The sequence below is a fragment of the Enhydra lutris genome, unplaced genomic scaffold, assembly GCF_002288905.1.
Source record: "Enhydra lutris kenyoni isolate GAN:26980312 unplaced genomic scaffold, ASM228890v2 scaffoldscaffold13, whole genome shotgun sequence".
Lineage (NCBI taxonomy): Eukaryota > Metazoa > Chordata > Mammalia > Carnivora > Mustelidae > Enhydra > Enhydra lutris.
The window spans coordinates 56,334,883-56,349,694 of record NW_019154097.1 but is presented as its reverse complement, the minus strand read 5'-3'; the positions used below and the strand labels follow the sequence as shown (position 1 = coordinate 56,349,694).

At 38.8% G+C, this 14,812-nt stretch overlaps 2 protein-coding genes across 4 annotated transcripts in view; one reads left to right on the top strand and one right to left on the bottom strand.

Annotated features, from left to right (window-relative positions):
• Positions 1 to 6,059, bottom strand: part of LOC111146219 (RNA exonuclease 5) — a 35,658-nt gene extending 29,599 nt beyond the window's left edge. Inside the window, exons 1-3 of one of the 3 annotated variants that reach the window (XM_022501670.1) lie at positions 5,999 to 6,059; positions 5,649 to 5,790; positions 789 to 901 (exon numbers count right to left, since the gene is read on the bottom strand). In XM_022501670.1, coding sequence (XP_022357378.1) covers positions 789 to 901; positions 5,649 to 5,786 — 251 coding nt within the window. In that variant the 5' untranslated portion in view covers positions 5,787 to 5,790; positions 5,999 to 6,059. Of the gene's footprint in view, positions 1 to 788; positions 902 to 5,648 lie in introns of all 3 variants that reach the window. The other 2 variants (XM_022501669.1, XM_022501671.1) reach the window with 2 other exon arrangements.
• Positions 6,060 to 6,309: 250 nt separating this feature from the next.
• Positions 6,310 to 14,434, top strand: LOC111145714 (ERI1 exoribonuclease family member 2). Its single transcript, XM_022500865.1, has 9 exons — positions 6,310 to 6,332; positions 7,724 to 7,791; positions 7,877 to 7,960; positions 8,471 to 8,598; positions 9,950 to 10,106; positions 11,487 to 11,587; positions 12,088 to 12,169; positions 12,812 to 12,900; positions 13,106 to 14,434. Exons 1-9 carry the CDS (start codon positions 6,310 to 6,312, stop codon positions 14,408 to 14,410), a joined length of 2,037 nt encoding a protein of 678 aa, XP_022356573.1. The 3' UTR covers positions 14,411 to 14,434.
• The last annotated feature ends 378 nt before the right edge of the window (positions 14,435 to 14,812 follow it).

Sequence of the window (14,812 nt, the reverse complement as noted above, 5' to 3'; positions counted from 1 at the left end):
TAGGACTGAACCCAGTTAAGGCCTCTACATACACTTTTTTAAGATTTGGCAGGCATGTGTAGGGGTCCATTTGTCTTCCTCCTGCCACAGACAAGCCTTATATGCAAGTTCCCTTGGTTTATTAAAACTGCCACTTAGCAACCTGGCGCAGCCTGCCTCTTTCTTCAGTCTCTACCTAGCCTCCAAGTAAGTGTGCTGGGTATCAGTTTAAACCCAGGAAGCTCCCAAGAGGGTTGCAAACCAAAAAGCAGCCAGACAGATAATGTAAATAAGGGAAACAGGCCTTATTTACCAGTAAGTGGTACACTAAAGTATACATGCCCCATCTGTAAGGGGAAGGCTACTATTCAGCTTTGACAAATTGTTGCCATTTGGGAATAGAGGGACAATTGCCAGATCTTAAGAATTTTTTGAAGAGATAAATTATCTGGATTTTAATAAAGGAATTCCCAAATCAAATGTTGGCAACTCCTGCAAAGAAAAAATGTAGGGGGAGCCTGGGTGACTCAGCTGGTTAGGCATCTGTCCCTTGATTTCAGCTCAGATCATGATTTCAGGGTTATGAGACTGAGCCCCGCATCAGGCTCCACACTGGGATTGCATCCTGCTTGGGATTCTCTCTCTCCCTCCCCCTCTGCCTCTGCCCCTCCTCTACCATTAAAAAAAAAAAGAAAAAGTTTAGGACATTCTGTATGGCAAACAAATAATGTCAATTAAGGAATATGTGACCCTCTATACAGTAGTTTAAAACCTTGGGTCTATACCCACCATTTAAGTTCATCTCATACCTGGGTTTAGGAACACTGGATTTGCCCAGAACTGCATACTTCAGCAATTCACATAACTGGTCGTGGGTTACTTCACAGTTTTCAGCAAATAAAATGGTAGATAAGCGGGCTTTCTGCAAAGATATATCAGGTCATTAACAATCAAGACTACTGGAGCGTCAGGGTGGCTCAGTCAGTCAAGCGTCCAACTCTTGATTTTGACTCAGGTCATGATCTCAGGGTCTTCGGATTGAGCACCCCCGTGTTGGGAATCCCCACTCAGCAGGGAGTCTGCTCTTCTCCCTCTTCCGCTGTCCCTCCCCCGCACACATGCTTGCTCTCGATCTCTCTAAAATAAATAAATCTTAGAAAAAAAATTAGGACTGGGGGTGCCTGGGTGGCTCAGTTGGTTAAGCATCTGCCTTCAGCTCAGGGCATGATCTCTGAGTCTTGGGATCAAACCCCTCAGCAGGCTTCCTGCTCAGCAGGGAGTCTGTTTCTTTCTCTCTTGCCCTCCCACCATTCATTCTCTAATAGATAAACAAAATATTAAAAAAAAATTAGGACTATTGAGAACAGGATCATAGCAAAGCAAATTATATGCAAATATAATATAAGCAAATCATATTATATTAAATATATGCAAATCATATTATATTTAAATATATGCAGATTATATGCAAATATAATTAATTGGAAATGAAGGTCTAAAACAACAACCTGTGATATAACATTATTAATATAAAATTTAATAAACATTGGTAAGAAACCTTACTACAGATACTTGGTTACTTGCTAGGGATAACAGAATGAATGAAACATAATTCATGCTCTCCAGTTCTTTCTACTAAGAGAAAAGAAATACAGAAATAGGTAATTCCAATACAAAGTGGGTAAGTGCTATTATAAAAGTATAGGAGTAAAGAGACTAACTGCCTTGGGGACTAGAGAGTTTGGAGGATAGCTTCACTGATATGAAAATACTGGGGTTGTCTTGAAAAGGTGGAACATTGTGTCTAAACACGTAATTTTGTTTGGCTGGAACCAAGATGGCGTGTTGCAGAGCAGTAGAGATCTGTGAGTAGAGAAAAGAGGAAGTCAGGTCATAGATCAATGTGGTCTAAGCTAAGGAATCTGACATTATTCTGGGGAAACAGGGAGTTCACTAAAGCTTCTCCCTCCCAAAAAAGGCCCTAATTCTTTATCTTTATATTATACTGCCCCTACAGAATTAGAGTATACATTCTGTTTGGTAATGAACTCTGCAACCCTCCATCCCCCCAAAATTAGTAAATATCTTTTCATATCAGTTAAATGTAACAAACACCAATTTTAATAGTCCAATTCTCTAAATTTATCTCAACACTTACAATGTATATGAAAAAATTCCCTATTGATGACACTTTTTAAAAAAAAATTATAAACAGTATCATATGCATCCTTTCAAACATTCTTGTGTACCTGGATAAATTCTCCAGTAAGTTCCTGGTCAAAATAAGCACCCTTGAACAACACAGGTTTAAACTGTGCGACCCACTTATACATGGCTCATTTCTGGTAAATACAGTATAGTACTGTAAATGTATTCTTTTTTTTCCAAGATTATTTATTTATTTGACATAGAGAGAGAAGAGAGTGAGAGAGGGAATACAAGCAGGGGGACTGGGAGAGGGAGAAATAGGCTTGCCGCTGAGCAGGGAACCCGATGCAGGGCTTGATCCCAGGACTCTGGGATCATGACCTGAGCTGAAGGCAGACGCCTAATGACTGAGCCACCCAGGTGCCCCAAATGTATTCTCCAATTTATGCTTTTCTTAGTAACATTTTCTCTGGCTTACTTTATTGTAAGAATACAGTATATAATACATGTAATTTACAAAGTATGTGTTAACCACCTGTTTATGTTATCAGTAAGGTTTTTGGTGTACTGGTTACCTGTATTATTGGTAAGGTTTCTGACTTTAAGTAGTTAAGTTTCTGGGGACTCAAAAGTTATACATGGATTTTGGACTGCACAGGGCAGGGAGGGTAGATGGTGGTTTGGCACCCCAATCCCCCATGTTGTTCAAGGGTCAACTATTTAATTGTGACAAGTACTATTAATTTCTGAAAGAATATACCAATTTATATTTACTAATCAAAAATATGGGATTGATAAAGTGAGACTAAGTGAGGTAGGTAGGGTCTATGTGGCAGTGAGTAAATATGGATGCCAAGTATGAGAGCCTAAGCCTGAGTGGGGGAAGGAGGGAAGCTATAGGGGAGAGAGCTAGGACTAAGGGTAGGAACCCACAGCATACATGCAGAAGGATGGCTCGTTGTGGGGTGTCAAAACCTGAGCGGTATGAAGGCATCCATGCAGTGGGCAGTGGAGAGCAGTGAGGGCTGGTATCAGATATCAGAAAGTATGTAAGGAAAGGAGGGCATCAATACTGAGGGACAACAGTGGCCTGTCACAAGATTCAGAGCCTGAACAGGGTGAGGGTGTCCATATATGTGAAGGATAGCAGCCTGTCACAGTAGTGACAGAAGCATTCACACAGGAGGGTGGCCTGGCACATGGTGCAGGATGACACAGCCCAAGCAAGGAGAAGAGGGTGTGGGAGTGTGGGGCAGTGGCACCATGGAGAACAGGTCAAATATATTGAAGGTAATGACAAATCAGATGTCTCACTGAATATAGAAGGAAATTATAAACATGAAGAGAGAAAGCAAGAATGAACCTTGTGGAAACACACTGCAAGTAGAGATTTTAGTATGTATGGATACAAAAATATTTAAATGTAAACATGTATGTGTATGTATATAGGTATACAGATATATAAATTCATATTTCCTAGCTTTCTTTTGGGGGTATTGACATCCCAATAGCACTGAGCACATCTAGTACCCAGAACCTTGAGTTTCTAAATGTCATTCTCTACTAAAAAGAACCAAGCATCCCCCCCAAAAAATTCCTGATTCCAGAGTTGGGGCAGGAAAAGCACAGATGAGCCTGGAACACCTTTTTGTAGCAAAAAAGTAAGGAAACGCTCAAAGAATTATGAGGTCATGTGCAAAGGACACAGAAGCTAGCTTAATGTTCAAATATGGGATATTCTGAACATCAAAATAAATATAGTAATGGATTATAACTTACTGAATGAAATAGGCAATGAGTTCATACTAATAAAAAAATGAATTAAAAGTTTAACAAGGAAGCATCTCTCCATAGAATTAGAGAAAAAGAAGACAAGAATGGGACAAATAAAATCATGTACAACCTAACAAAATACAAGAGAAAGAATGTCACTTCTGTGATATTCCTGACAAACATGTATAACCCGAAATTAATCAATGAGAAACAAACCTAACTTGAGGGACATTCTACAGAATAACTGGTACAGGATTCTTCAAGAGTAGTAAGGCCATAGATGTCAATGAAAAGACTAAAGAATTGTATGGATTGAAGAAGACAAGACAACTAAATGTAACACATGGTTCTAGACTGGATCTTATTGCTAAAAACGGTATTACTGGAACAACTGAGGAACTTGAATGGGGTCTGAAGATAAGATGATAGCAATATATCCATGTTATTTTTTTTTTAAATTTTGATGGTTGCATTGTGGTTATGCAGCACTGTTTACAGAAAACACATACTAAAATATGGGTGGGTGGTCATGGGGCATTGTCAGCAATCACTTTCAAATGCTGGTTGGGGTTGTTTTTGGTACTGTTTTTGCAACTTTTCTGTAAGTTTGAGATTGTTTCAAGATAAAAGAGTGATGAGATGGTCTATCTCCTTATATTTTTCACCATATTAACCTTTAAAAAGTTGTTTTGCCAATTTGATAGGCAAAAAAAGAATCCCTTTTAAATTAAAAAAAATTTTTTTTTCAAAGCACTATTTCCCATTTTACATCCTACAGGTATCCCCAGCTTTCTGAAAGCTTGTGTCCTGCCACTTCCCTTTTACAAGAGACCTATTAGCTCTGTGCCTTTCTTCGCTTTTACCTTCAGCATTTGTTTCACAACAAGCCAATTATAAAAGCAGCACACCCCAAGCAGAGTGGCACAGCCAAGCTCCTTCCCAAGAACTACACTTAGCATGAAGCCCCCATAGCTTTGAATTGTGTCTGTGAACATCTGCGCTTTATCTTGATTCTGTGCATCAGTTAGCAAAATCTGTCTTGAGATATGAGAAAACCTAACAAAGGTTATTTTGGGGAGTCGGGAAATGCTTCCAATCCCCATCACCTCCACCCATCCCCCAACATAAATCAATAAATGCTTCTTTGCTTTACCCCATTTCAGCTCAGAATTTCACAGGACCGCTCTACTTTCCTATAGTGGGGGAAACCTGTGTATAATTTCTATTTATTGTCTGTCTTCGGTCTCTTTACGCTGGAACGAAGTAGTAACCTCTTTATTCACTGACGTTCCTCAACTGCCTAGGGACAACAGAAACCTGGTAACTGAAGGGATGGACCACGTATATTTAATTCTCAATACACCGCAGGGATGCTCATCAGCCTTATTATTCCCTTACTGGCGTGGCATGTAAACTGCATGACGGCAGGGAATTTTGGGTTCGTGCACTGGGATATCCCCTGAACTGGGATATATACAAAAGACACAATAAAGCATTTGTTGAGTGAACATTCTTTTTGGGTCCCAAGCACCACACCAGTTTTAAAGAGCCATTATCAGCCCTGAGGTAGGTGGTATTAACATTATCGTTCCCATATTACGGACTGGAAGGCAGGATTCCGTAAGGACAGTGGGTGGATGAGGCTAACCCTCAGCCTCCAGGGCAGGCAGGGCCCGGAAGGGGGCTGCGGCGAGGGCTTGCCCCTCCTAACCTCCCCGGGCCGCCCACTTGTGCTCCTCGTTACTCACCTTGGCCTCGGGCTGCCTCTCCTCCAGATCCCGACGGGCTCTCATCGCCTCAGCCGCCCCGACCAGCATGTTCGGGGCCCTCCTTCTCTTCCTGCCCTTCTTGGGGTGCCCCCCGCTCCTCTCCCTCTCGGGATCCATGAGGCTGTGGAGAAAGACCGGCGAGAGCTGGGGAAACGCCGCCTCTGGACGGGTGAGCAGGCGGGGCTTCGACAGCCTACAGCCTTCCTCAGATCCTTTCCTAAATTCAGTGCACGGAGCCCTCCCAACCCTCCCGGAAAAGCGAGAGCGCTAACTATCCTCCCTGTTCCGCGGCGGAGAAAACCGCACCGACACCAACGGTTTTACCGTACGCGCTGGAGGCCGGATTCGAAACGGTTCCCCAACGGCGCAAACGCGCCTCCGCCCGTTGAAAAAGAGGGAAAAAGTTGCTGCCAAGACGACTTCTCTGCAAAAAAACACTCCCCGAGCCCCGAAAACACCGAAGAGAAGCCGGGCACACAGCCTAAGCCGCAGCCGCGTAGCCGCCCCCACCGCCTCAGTCACAGCAGAAGCCGCCGCCGCCGCCGCAGCCTTCTCAGACGCGCCAGGCGTTTGAATGGACCGGAAGTAGTAGTTTAACGACTTCCGGCAGTTGGGCTCAGAGGAGTAAGGAGTGCCGGGAATGGCGACCAAGAAACTTGCGCGGTACGCGAGGGGTTTCTGGGCTGAGGGTGGCTCCTGGTCGAGTGCTGGCGCCCGCAGCCGGCCTGGGAAGTGCGCATCCGCGGTGTCAGCTTTCATTCTCAGCAGCCCAGGCGTCTCCGACCTGCACTCTCTGCCCCGGACTGAAAGGTCTCAGCTTGGATTTCGGTCTCGAGGCTCTCAGGCCGCCCTCTGCGCGAGAGTGGAAGAACTAGGGTTCGGCCTGTGTGGCCTTGAGCCATTGTCAGCCCATTCTAGGCCTCTGGAAACGAACTGGACGTGACAGCGCCTGGTAGGCCGTTCCGAGGTCTCAGGCAGCCCCCCTTCACCCGTCAAGCTGTTCACCCTACCACTTCCTAGTGATCCGTTTAAGTCGTATTGTGATTTATTGTAGCCTTCTCCCTGATTCCTGGTCACGCTGTACACATTTCTGATTTCAAAAGAGCTGTTATAATGTAGTGGTAAATAGCATGGGCTTCAGAGTTGGTCGATTCAGCTTTCACATACCAAATCTGTGTTCTTTGGCGAATTACTGAATCCGTTTTCTCATCCAAAAAATAGAGGTAGCAACAACTCCTACAGTTCTTGACGATTAAGTGAGATCACTAGAGCTCAGTGCTTGCTATGTAGTAAGAAATTAGATAAATGTTCGCAGTTATTCCCAACTCCTTGCATTTCCCATCACAGGTCTTAAACAAACAAACAAAAAACACAAAACGACAACAGGAAGTGTCGCCTAGTTAAGCTTGACCTGTTCCTCGAAGTAGTTGTCTTACTTAACACCTAAGGAAGCTCATCCCTTTCTGTGAATTCAAGTATTGCCTTTGCGGATCCTTTGTCATGTATTACCTTATAGTAGTTTACCATGGATGTCTCTCTCCTTTCTTTACCCAGCTGTAATTTTGAGCTCCTGGAAGACTGGATCTTCACTATCTCCTCAGAACTGGTCTGTGCACATAGTAAGGGCTTGAAAAATGAAAAGGCAGAAATAAGCTTTTCAATGCATCTTTACCTCTGCAATCACTCACGTTCCTCAGTATTTACTGTCAAATAAGGAAAGCAAAAGGAATTACTCTTAAGTTTGCAAATATGAACTTTGAGGCTCATGCAGGTAAAATGACTATTAAGATTTAATGACTGTTAAAATCAAAAGAGATTTTGGCAGTCAATATAAGAACCAAGGTCTTCTGTACTCCTGGGGCAAATAATACATTATATGTTTATAAAAATAATTAAAAAAAACAACAACAAGGTTGTCTGCTCTCAAAATTGTTCAATTTCCAGTCACTCACATTAATACATTAATAATGAGGGTTATAACATTAGTTTGTTAGCATATTCAAACAGGAGTGTGAATGCTTTTGTTGAACGTACTTGGTTGTTATACATTTTAGGCAGCTTGGATTAATTAGAAAAAAGTCAGTTGCACCAGCAAATGGAAATCTAGGAAGAAGCAAATCCAGTAAGTATTGTGCTTCATTTCTTTACATTTTGTATCCTTGCACTTTTAACACTGATAAACCATAAGGACACCCTTTGTTTTGCAGAGCAGTTGTTTGACTACTTAATTGTCATTGATTTTGAGTCAACATGTTGGAATGATGGGAAACGCCACCAGAGCCAAGAAATAAGTAAGTCTGGACTGCCAGTGGCCAAAGCTAGCCCAAGAGGAGTCACTGTAATAGATATAAAGTAGTCAACAATTAGTTTAAAGGAAATAAGATACCCTATGAATTGGTAGTTTACTATAAAACCTGACTTGACAAAAAAAGAACAAAAATCTAACATCTAAAAGTATATAAAATTATTTTAGAATTTCATACAAAATCTCAATTGTATAGGGACAGAAAAAATACCTTTGCTAAAAGAAATACATTTTAACTTCCATATGGTCTTAATATTTAATTGTGGAAATATATTCAAGAGTTTTAAATAGATACAACTTTAATATTCTGATTTAGTCTTTGGTACAATTTTATTATAACTATTATATCACACTGCTTTGGTCATTTTAATATGCTTTGACTGAAATAGTGACTGTCTAAAAATGCTATATGATGGTTAAATATGATTAATTTAGAGTGATGACCGCATTAATTTAACAATTATGTATTCAAGTGTCAATTGAATTTTTCGTGTAGTTGAATTTCCAGCTATATTGCTGAACACATCAACTGGGGAGATTGAATCTGAGTACCATGCTTACGTTCAGCCTCAAGAACATCCAATTCTTTCTGAATTTTGCATGGAACTAACAGGCATAAAACAGGTATGCCCTTTTCTTTTCCCTACCTCTCTTCTCACCCTGCCACCCCCCCAAAACAAGAAAGTATGATGCAAATATTAAAATTCAGAAATCAGGGGCACATGGGTGGCTCAGCTGCCTGAGTGGCTGGCTCTTGATTTCAGCTCAAGTCATGATCTAGAGGTCCTGGGATCGAACCCCGCATCAGGCTCCAACTTCAGTAGGGAGTCTGCTTTAAGAGTCTCTCTCCCGGGGCGCCTGGGTGGCTCAGTGGTTTAAAGCCTCTGCCTTCGGCTCAGATCATGATCCCAGGCTCCTGGGATTGAGCTCCGCGTCGGGCTCTCTGTTCAGCGGGGAGCCTGCTTCCTCCTCTCTCTCTCCCTGCCTCTCTGCTTGCTTGTGATCTCTCTCTGTCAAATAAATAAATAAAATAAAATCTTTAAAAAAAAAAAAAAGTCTCTCTCCCTCTCCTCACCCTGCACATGCTCTCTCTCCCTCTCTCTCTAAAAATAAATAAATCCTTAAAAAAACAAATAAATAAAATTCAGAAATCAGTTTTTAAAAGAAAATAAAAAGTATATACCATTTGAAATTAGATTTATGTACTGTTAGAAATAATGTTCCCTCCAGAACTCTGTTGGAATCTTTAAAAATTAGATAGAATAGTGTTGTAAAAATGAATATCAAACTTATTTCATGGAAATTAAATTAATTTCATGGAAATCAGTCAGGATTTAATTACTATGTTCTGTGTGATTTTAGGTAGAGCAGCCTAATTTTTCTTATCTTGCAGAGTTCTAATCATTATATTATCTCTCTTCCATGTGTTTTAGCATCTTTTTCTAAATTCTGGCAGTCAGAAGCTCTTTTTAATTTAATTTTATTTTTTTATTTTTGTGTATTTAGTTGACAGACAGAGATCACAAGTATGCAGGGAGGCAGGCAGAGAGAGAGGAGGAAGCAGGCTCTCTGCGGAGCAGAGAGCCTGATGCAGGGCTCGATCCCAGGACCCTGGGATCATGACCCGAGCCGAAGCCAGAGGCTTCAACCCACTGAGCCACCCAGGCGCCCCTAGAAGCTCTTTTTTTTTTTTTTTTTTTAAGATTTTATTTATTTGTGAGAGACAGAGAGAGAGAACGAGTTGGGGGGAGGGGCAAAGGGAGAACCAGGGGAACAAGGAGCCCAATGTGGGACTTGATCCCAGGACCCCGGATTATGACCAGTGCCGAAGGCAGATGCTTAACCAACTGAGCCATCCAGGTGCCCAGAACCTCTTCTTTTTTGCATGCCTCTATGGTGCTTAATTTTGTGCTAATGATGTATTCAATAATTATGGAATTCGATTGTTAAATTCAGATTTTGTGACTTTACTCAGGCTCAAGTAGATGAAGGAGTCCCTCTGAGGATTTGCTTATCTCAATTCTGTAAATGGGTTCAGAAGATTCAGCAACAGAAGAAAATTATTTTTGCTACTGGGATTTCAGATCTGCCTAATTCCGAAGTAAAATTATGTGCATTTGTTACTTGGTCAGGTAAAAAAACAAATTGTATCTATCAATCATAAATGAGTGGAATAACCACTGTGAATTCTTTATCTGTAGTAAGAATTGTACTTGTTAACCTCTTAGGCCTTGAAAAGAAATCTCAGCGCCTAACAGATGTTAACCAAGGAAAATAAATTTATTCATATTTTTCAAATTTTACCATCCTGGGATACTTTAAAATTTTTTAAGACTTAACCCTAAGAATTTTTCTAGATTGTACCTCTTTGTTCTTCTGGCTCCAGGCAAAGATGATTTAGTGAAAACTCTTATGCTACTTTCTACAACCTTGAATTAAAAAGAGTCTTCATTCCACTCACATCCTTTGCTTTATACTTTCATATTAGGAAAAAATGGGCCATTTAAGTAGATCTTTTGTATGCCTATGATACGGCATTGCAATTAATAGTCATTGATAGCAAGGTTGTGCCATTGTTAGTCATATTTTTGGTTTTAGGTTTCTATAAGATGTCTGGTTTCTCAATTACATTAGTATTTTCTAGAATGTTGAAAGCAGATAACCTTCTCCAGGCCTTGTAACTTGATACCTTACTCTTCTTTCTGAGATACTCAGTGTTTTTAATTGGGTGTTTAAGGAATCATTTTGAGACTTAGTTACCAACCTAATTTCTTAATAGTAAATTATGTAAAGTGAATAATTGTTAGATATTAACAGCAAATAAATTCTGTTTTGTTTTATATAGTATATTGTTATAGTATATACAGTATAGTTTATATTCTCTATATAGTACATATTATACTTTGGTATATAGTATGTAATGATAGTATACTATATACACATAAAGTGTATATAAATTTGTATATAAACGTGTCATTTTTAAAATTTAATTTATTTTTTTAAGATTTTATTTATTAAAAAAATAAAAATTAAAAATTAAAAAAAGATTTTATTTATTTATTTGACAGACAGAGATCACAAGTAGGCAGAGAGGCAGGCAGAGAGAGGAAGGGAATCAGGCGCCCTGCTGATCAGAAAGCCCGATGCAGGGCTCCATCCCAGGACTCTGGGATCATGACCTGAGCGGAAGGCAGAGGCTTTAACCCACTGAGCCACCCAGGCGCCCCTAAATGTGTCATTTATATAAATATTATATTCTATGTGTTATTTCTTTCTAAATCTTACATAATATTTCAACCTTTTATTTATAAATGATTTATATTTATATTTACATATTTATATTATATATTTTATATTATATATTTATATTTATATTTTATATATAAATATAAATATATTGTTTATTTATTATATTTATTTATATTATATATTTATAGTATTAAATTTATATTTATAAATATAAAAACTGCTGGCATCATTAAATTTGTTCTATTTTAATATACTTAATGCAGACTGGGACCTGGGGGTTTGCCTGGAGTATGAGTGTAAAAGAAAACAGCTGATAAAACCCATGTTCTTAAATTCTTGGATTGATCTCAGAGTAACTTACAAGGTAAGGGTCAAAAATGGGGGCATAGTCACTTTCCTTCTATGGAAAAATGATTAAACTTCATCCCATGCAAGGGTATAGGTTACTATAAATAAATATTTTTTTAAACTTTAAACTTTCACATAAATACATTTTTTTGAAGATTTTATTTATTTATTTGACAGAGAGAGATCACAAGTAGGCAGAGAGGCAGGCAGAGAGGGGGAAGCAGGCTCCCTGCTGAGCAGAGAGCACGATGCGGGGCTTGATTCCAGGATCCTGGCATCATGACCTGAGCCAAAGGCAGAGGCTTTAACACACTGAGCCACCCAGGCACCCCCATAAATACATTTCTTAAAGAATGTAAAAATGACAACAAAATAAGCATATTCCAAGTCTAATAGAATGAAAAATTATGAAAAGTAAGTGGTTAATACATAGTTTTTCTTTTTTTTTTTAATACATAGTTTTTCTAATAGTAACTTTTTTTTTTTTTTTTTGATATGTTTCTTTTATTTGGTTAGATTTTCTATAGAAGAAAACCAAAAGGACTGAGTGGTGCCCTGCAGGAAGTGGGAATAGAATTCTTAGGACGAGAACATTCTGGTTAGTATAAATTGAAAGTAATTTTATTATGTAAGTTTTCTTACTTCTATAGTCTTTCATATGAATCTCGTATTTTTGGTGATGTCATTCAATTTTATTATGTAAGTTTTCTTATTTCTATAGTCTTTCATATGAATCTTGTATTTTTGGTGATGTCATTAATAAGGAGTATCCTTTCAGGCTAAAGAAGTTCCTAGTCTATACAATTCAAAGATGTCTGACTTTCAAATTATACTACCATAACGTAGTATAAGATAAAGACTGCCATCTAGTGGCTTTCTGGTTGCTAAAAAGAATGAGAATTAGCTAAATCAGATGGAGATTAAACAAACGCCCAAATTAGTGAATTAGTGAAAAAACTGAATAAGACCGTTAGATTACTCACAAAGCATGGTCCCTGCAGAATGTTGCTTGCATTTTTTTGAACTGTAACAAATTTTTATCTCCTCTGTAAATGTGGGAGATCTTGTCTTTTGTTGGTAAGCTTGCCACAGCATTTGCTAGTCCAATTTATCATAATTAAAATTAGTAGATGATCGTAAAACTAATAGTATGTTCCAATGTTAATTATGATTTCTTATTTTTGCTATATTTCTTTACACTGTTACTATTAAATTCAGTGTTTGTTATCTATTTCCTCAGGGTTGGATGATTCTCGGAATACTGCTCTGCTTGCTTGGAAAATGATCAGGGATGGTTGCTTAATGAAAATTACAAGGTCCTTGAACAAGGTTAGTGGTGTCTTGCCTCTTTATCCTGTCATCTCAAACTCCAGAAGTAATCGTAGGTTCATTGAAATATAGATATCATGTGTGGAATCCTTGATAAATCAATGAATGATGACATTTTTCTTTTTTGTCAAATCATATAATGTGTACTAAAGAGATTATGAATGCATAGTTTCTAAAGCTATTTGATTTGTCTGTGGAATCATAGGTTCCCACTAAGAAGAATTCCAGCGTTTTCACCAGAAATTTGAATACGAATGAAGTTGAAGAAAGGTCAGCCTGCAACAGTAGCATTCAGGGTCTGAGCATATATGATAGGGAGCCTAAAAATACAGTAAATCCTCATGAAAAAGTTCAAATGAGGTCAGTTGGTGTAAATTCTCCTATAAAGGTACAGCAAGATCAGTTCCAACTAAAAAACAATGTAAAAGCAGCTCTTCATAATGCCAAAAGCTATTTATCTCTTTTTAATACAAAGTCCTCTACTTCTGTGGAGCAGTTGCCGTCTGCCAGCTTGAATACACCTATGCAGAAGCACATAAGAAACGAACACCTTGCATTTAGTACCAAATCTAAGTCTTCAGCAATTGGTTCAGAATTGGTACTTGTATCAACTACCATTTCATCTGTTAATCATGTTTCTGATACAGAAATGAGTTCTGCTCTTGATTGTTTACCTATGTTGGCTGATTGGGAGGATGTAGCTTTACTGCCAGCATCTCAGCCTGAGCAAAGTATAGATTGTATACCTTCCATTAGTGACTCAAACCTAGATACTTCATTTAATTCTGTAGAAAGATTAATGGTTTTAAAAGAAGGCACAGAAGAAACCCCTCAAAAATCTGGGACCTCTAAGTCTGTCGTATATAAGAGTCCACATACTACTATTTATCATGTGGAAGAAGCCAAAGATCCAGATTCAGATGTTTCTGACTTTAAATTACCTGAATGCAAATCAAGTAGCTTCAACAGTGTTAATGCCACTATGTCTCATCCTTCAGTTTTGGGGAAATACCCCCACCTTTCAGGTAGTACTAAAAGGAATCTATCCAGTCCTCTATCTTTCCCGCCAGCAAAAAAACAGACCCTCATTGTTCATGAAGAAAAATCTACATCATCTGATGGCTCCCCAGTGAGAAATTGTCCCCGGAAGGTCCTCCCCTCTATCTTAGCTTCTACAGTTAACCTACAAGAGCCTTGGAAGAATGGGAAAATGACACCTCCTTTATGCAAGTGTGGCCGAAGATCTAAGAGACTTGTTGTTTCTAATAATGGACCAAACCATGGGAAAGTTTTCTATTGTTGTCCAGTTGGGAAATACCAAGAAAACAGAAAGTGTTGTGGTTATTTCAAATGGGAACAAACACTTCAAAAGGAAAGAGCCAACAGCAGAGTTCTGTCTCATTCTCCAAGGGGACTCACTTTTAGTTCCCCAGAAGTAAGCCATATATGTAACAGAAATGTAAATTTTTCTAAAAATCCATTGAGACTCAGACCTTCAATGAGGAATTGATAAACTTTCTCTACATTGAAACTATGTTTTTACTTTAATTTGATTTTTTGTGTGATAAAGAGAAAAAAGTATATAGGGCTACAAGTTATGGGGACTTAGCATATCTTGAGTTCTATAGACTATATTGGGGCTATTATACACACACACACACACACACGTACATACATACACACACACTGTAAATAGAGAAAAAAATCAATTTCACAGTCTTCTAATTTCATCAGTTATCTAACATGTGTCTTCCGTTCATGTATGAATCCTGATTGTTCCTTGAATTTCCAAACATCATGAGTATTCTGATAATAGTTGTACACTGTTTTATTTTTATATATTAACACTTGCCAAATTTATCATACTTTTTTGAAGAACCACTAATTAAATATTTTGTATACTATATTTGAT

Excerpts from the sequence above, each read along its gene's own strand:
- LOC111145714 (XM_022500865.1), top strand. The coding sequence starts at position 6,310 with ATGGCGACCAAGAAACTTGCGCG. Across the intron at positions 11,588-12,087 it reads ATCTCAGAGTAACTTACAAG|ATTTTCTATAGAAGAAAACC; the intron begins GTAAGGGTCAAA and ends TTATTTGGTTAG. Across the intron at positions 12,170-12,811 it reads CTTAGGACGAGAACATTCTG|GGTTGGATGATTCTCGGAAT; the intron begins GTTAGTATAAAT and ends CTATTTCCTCAG.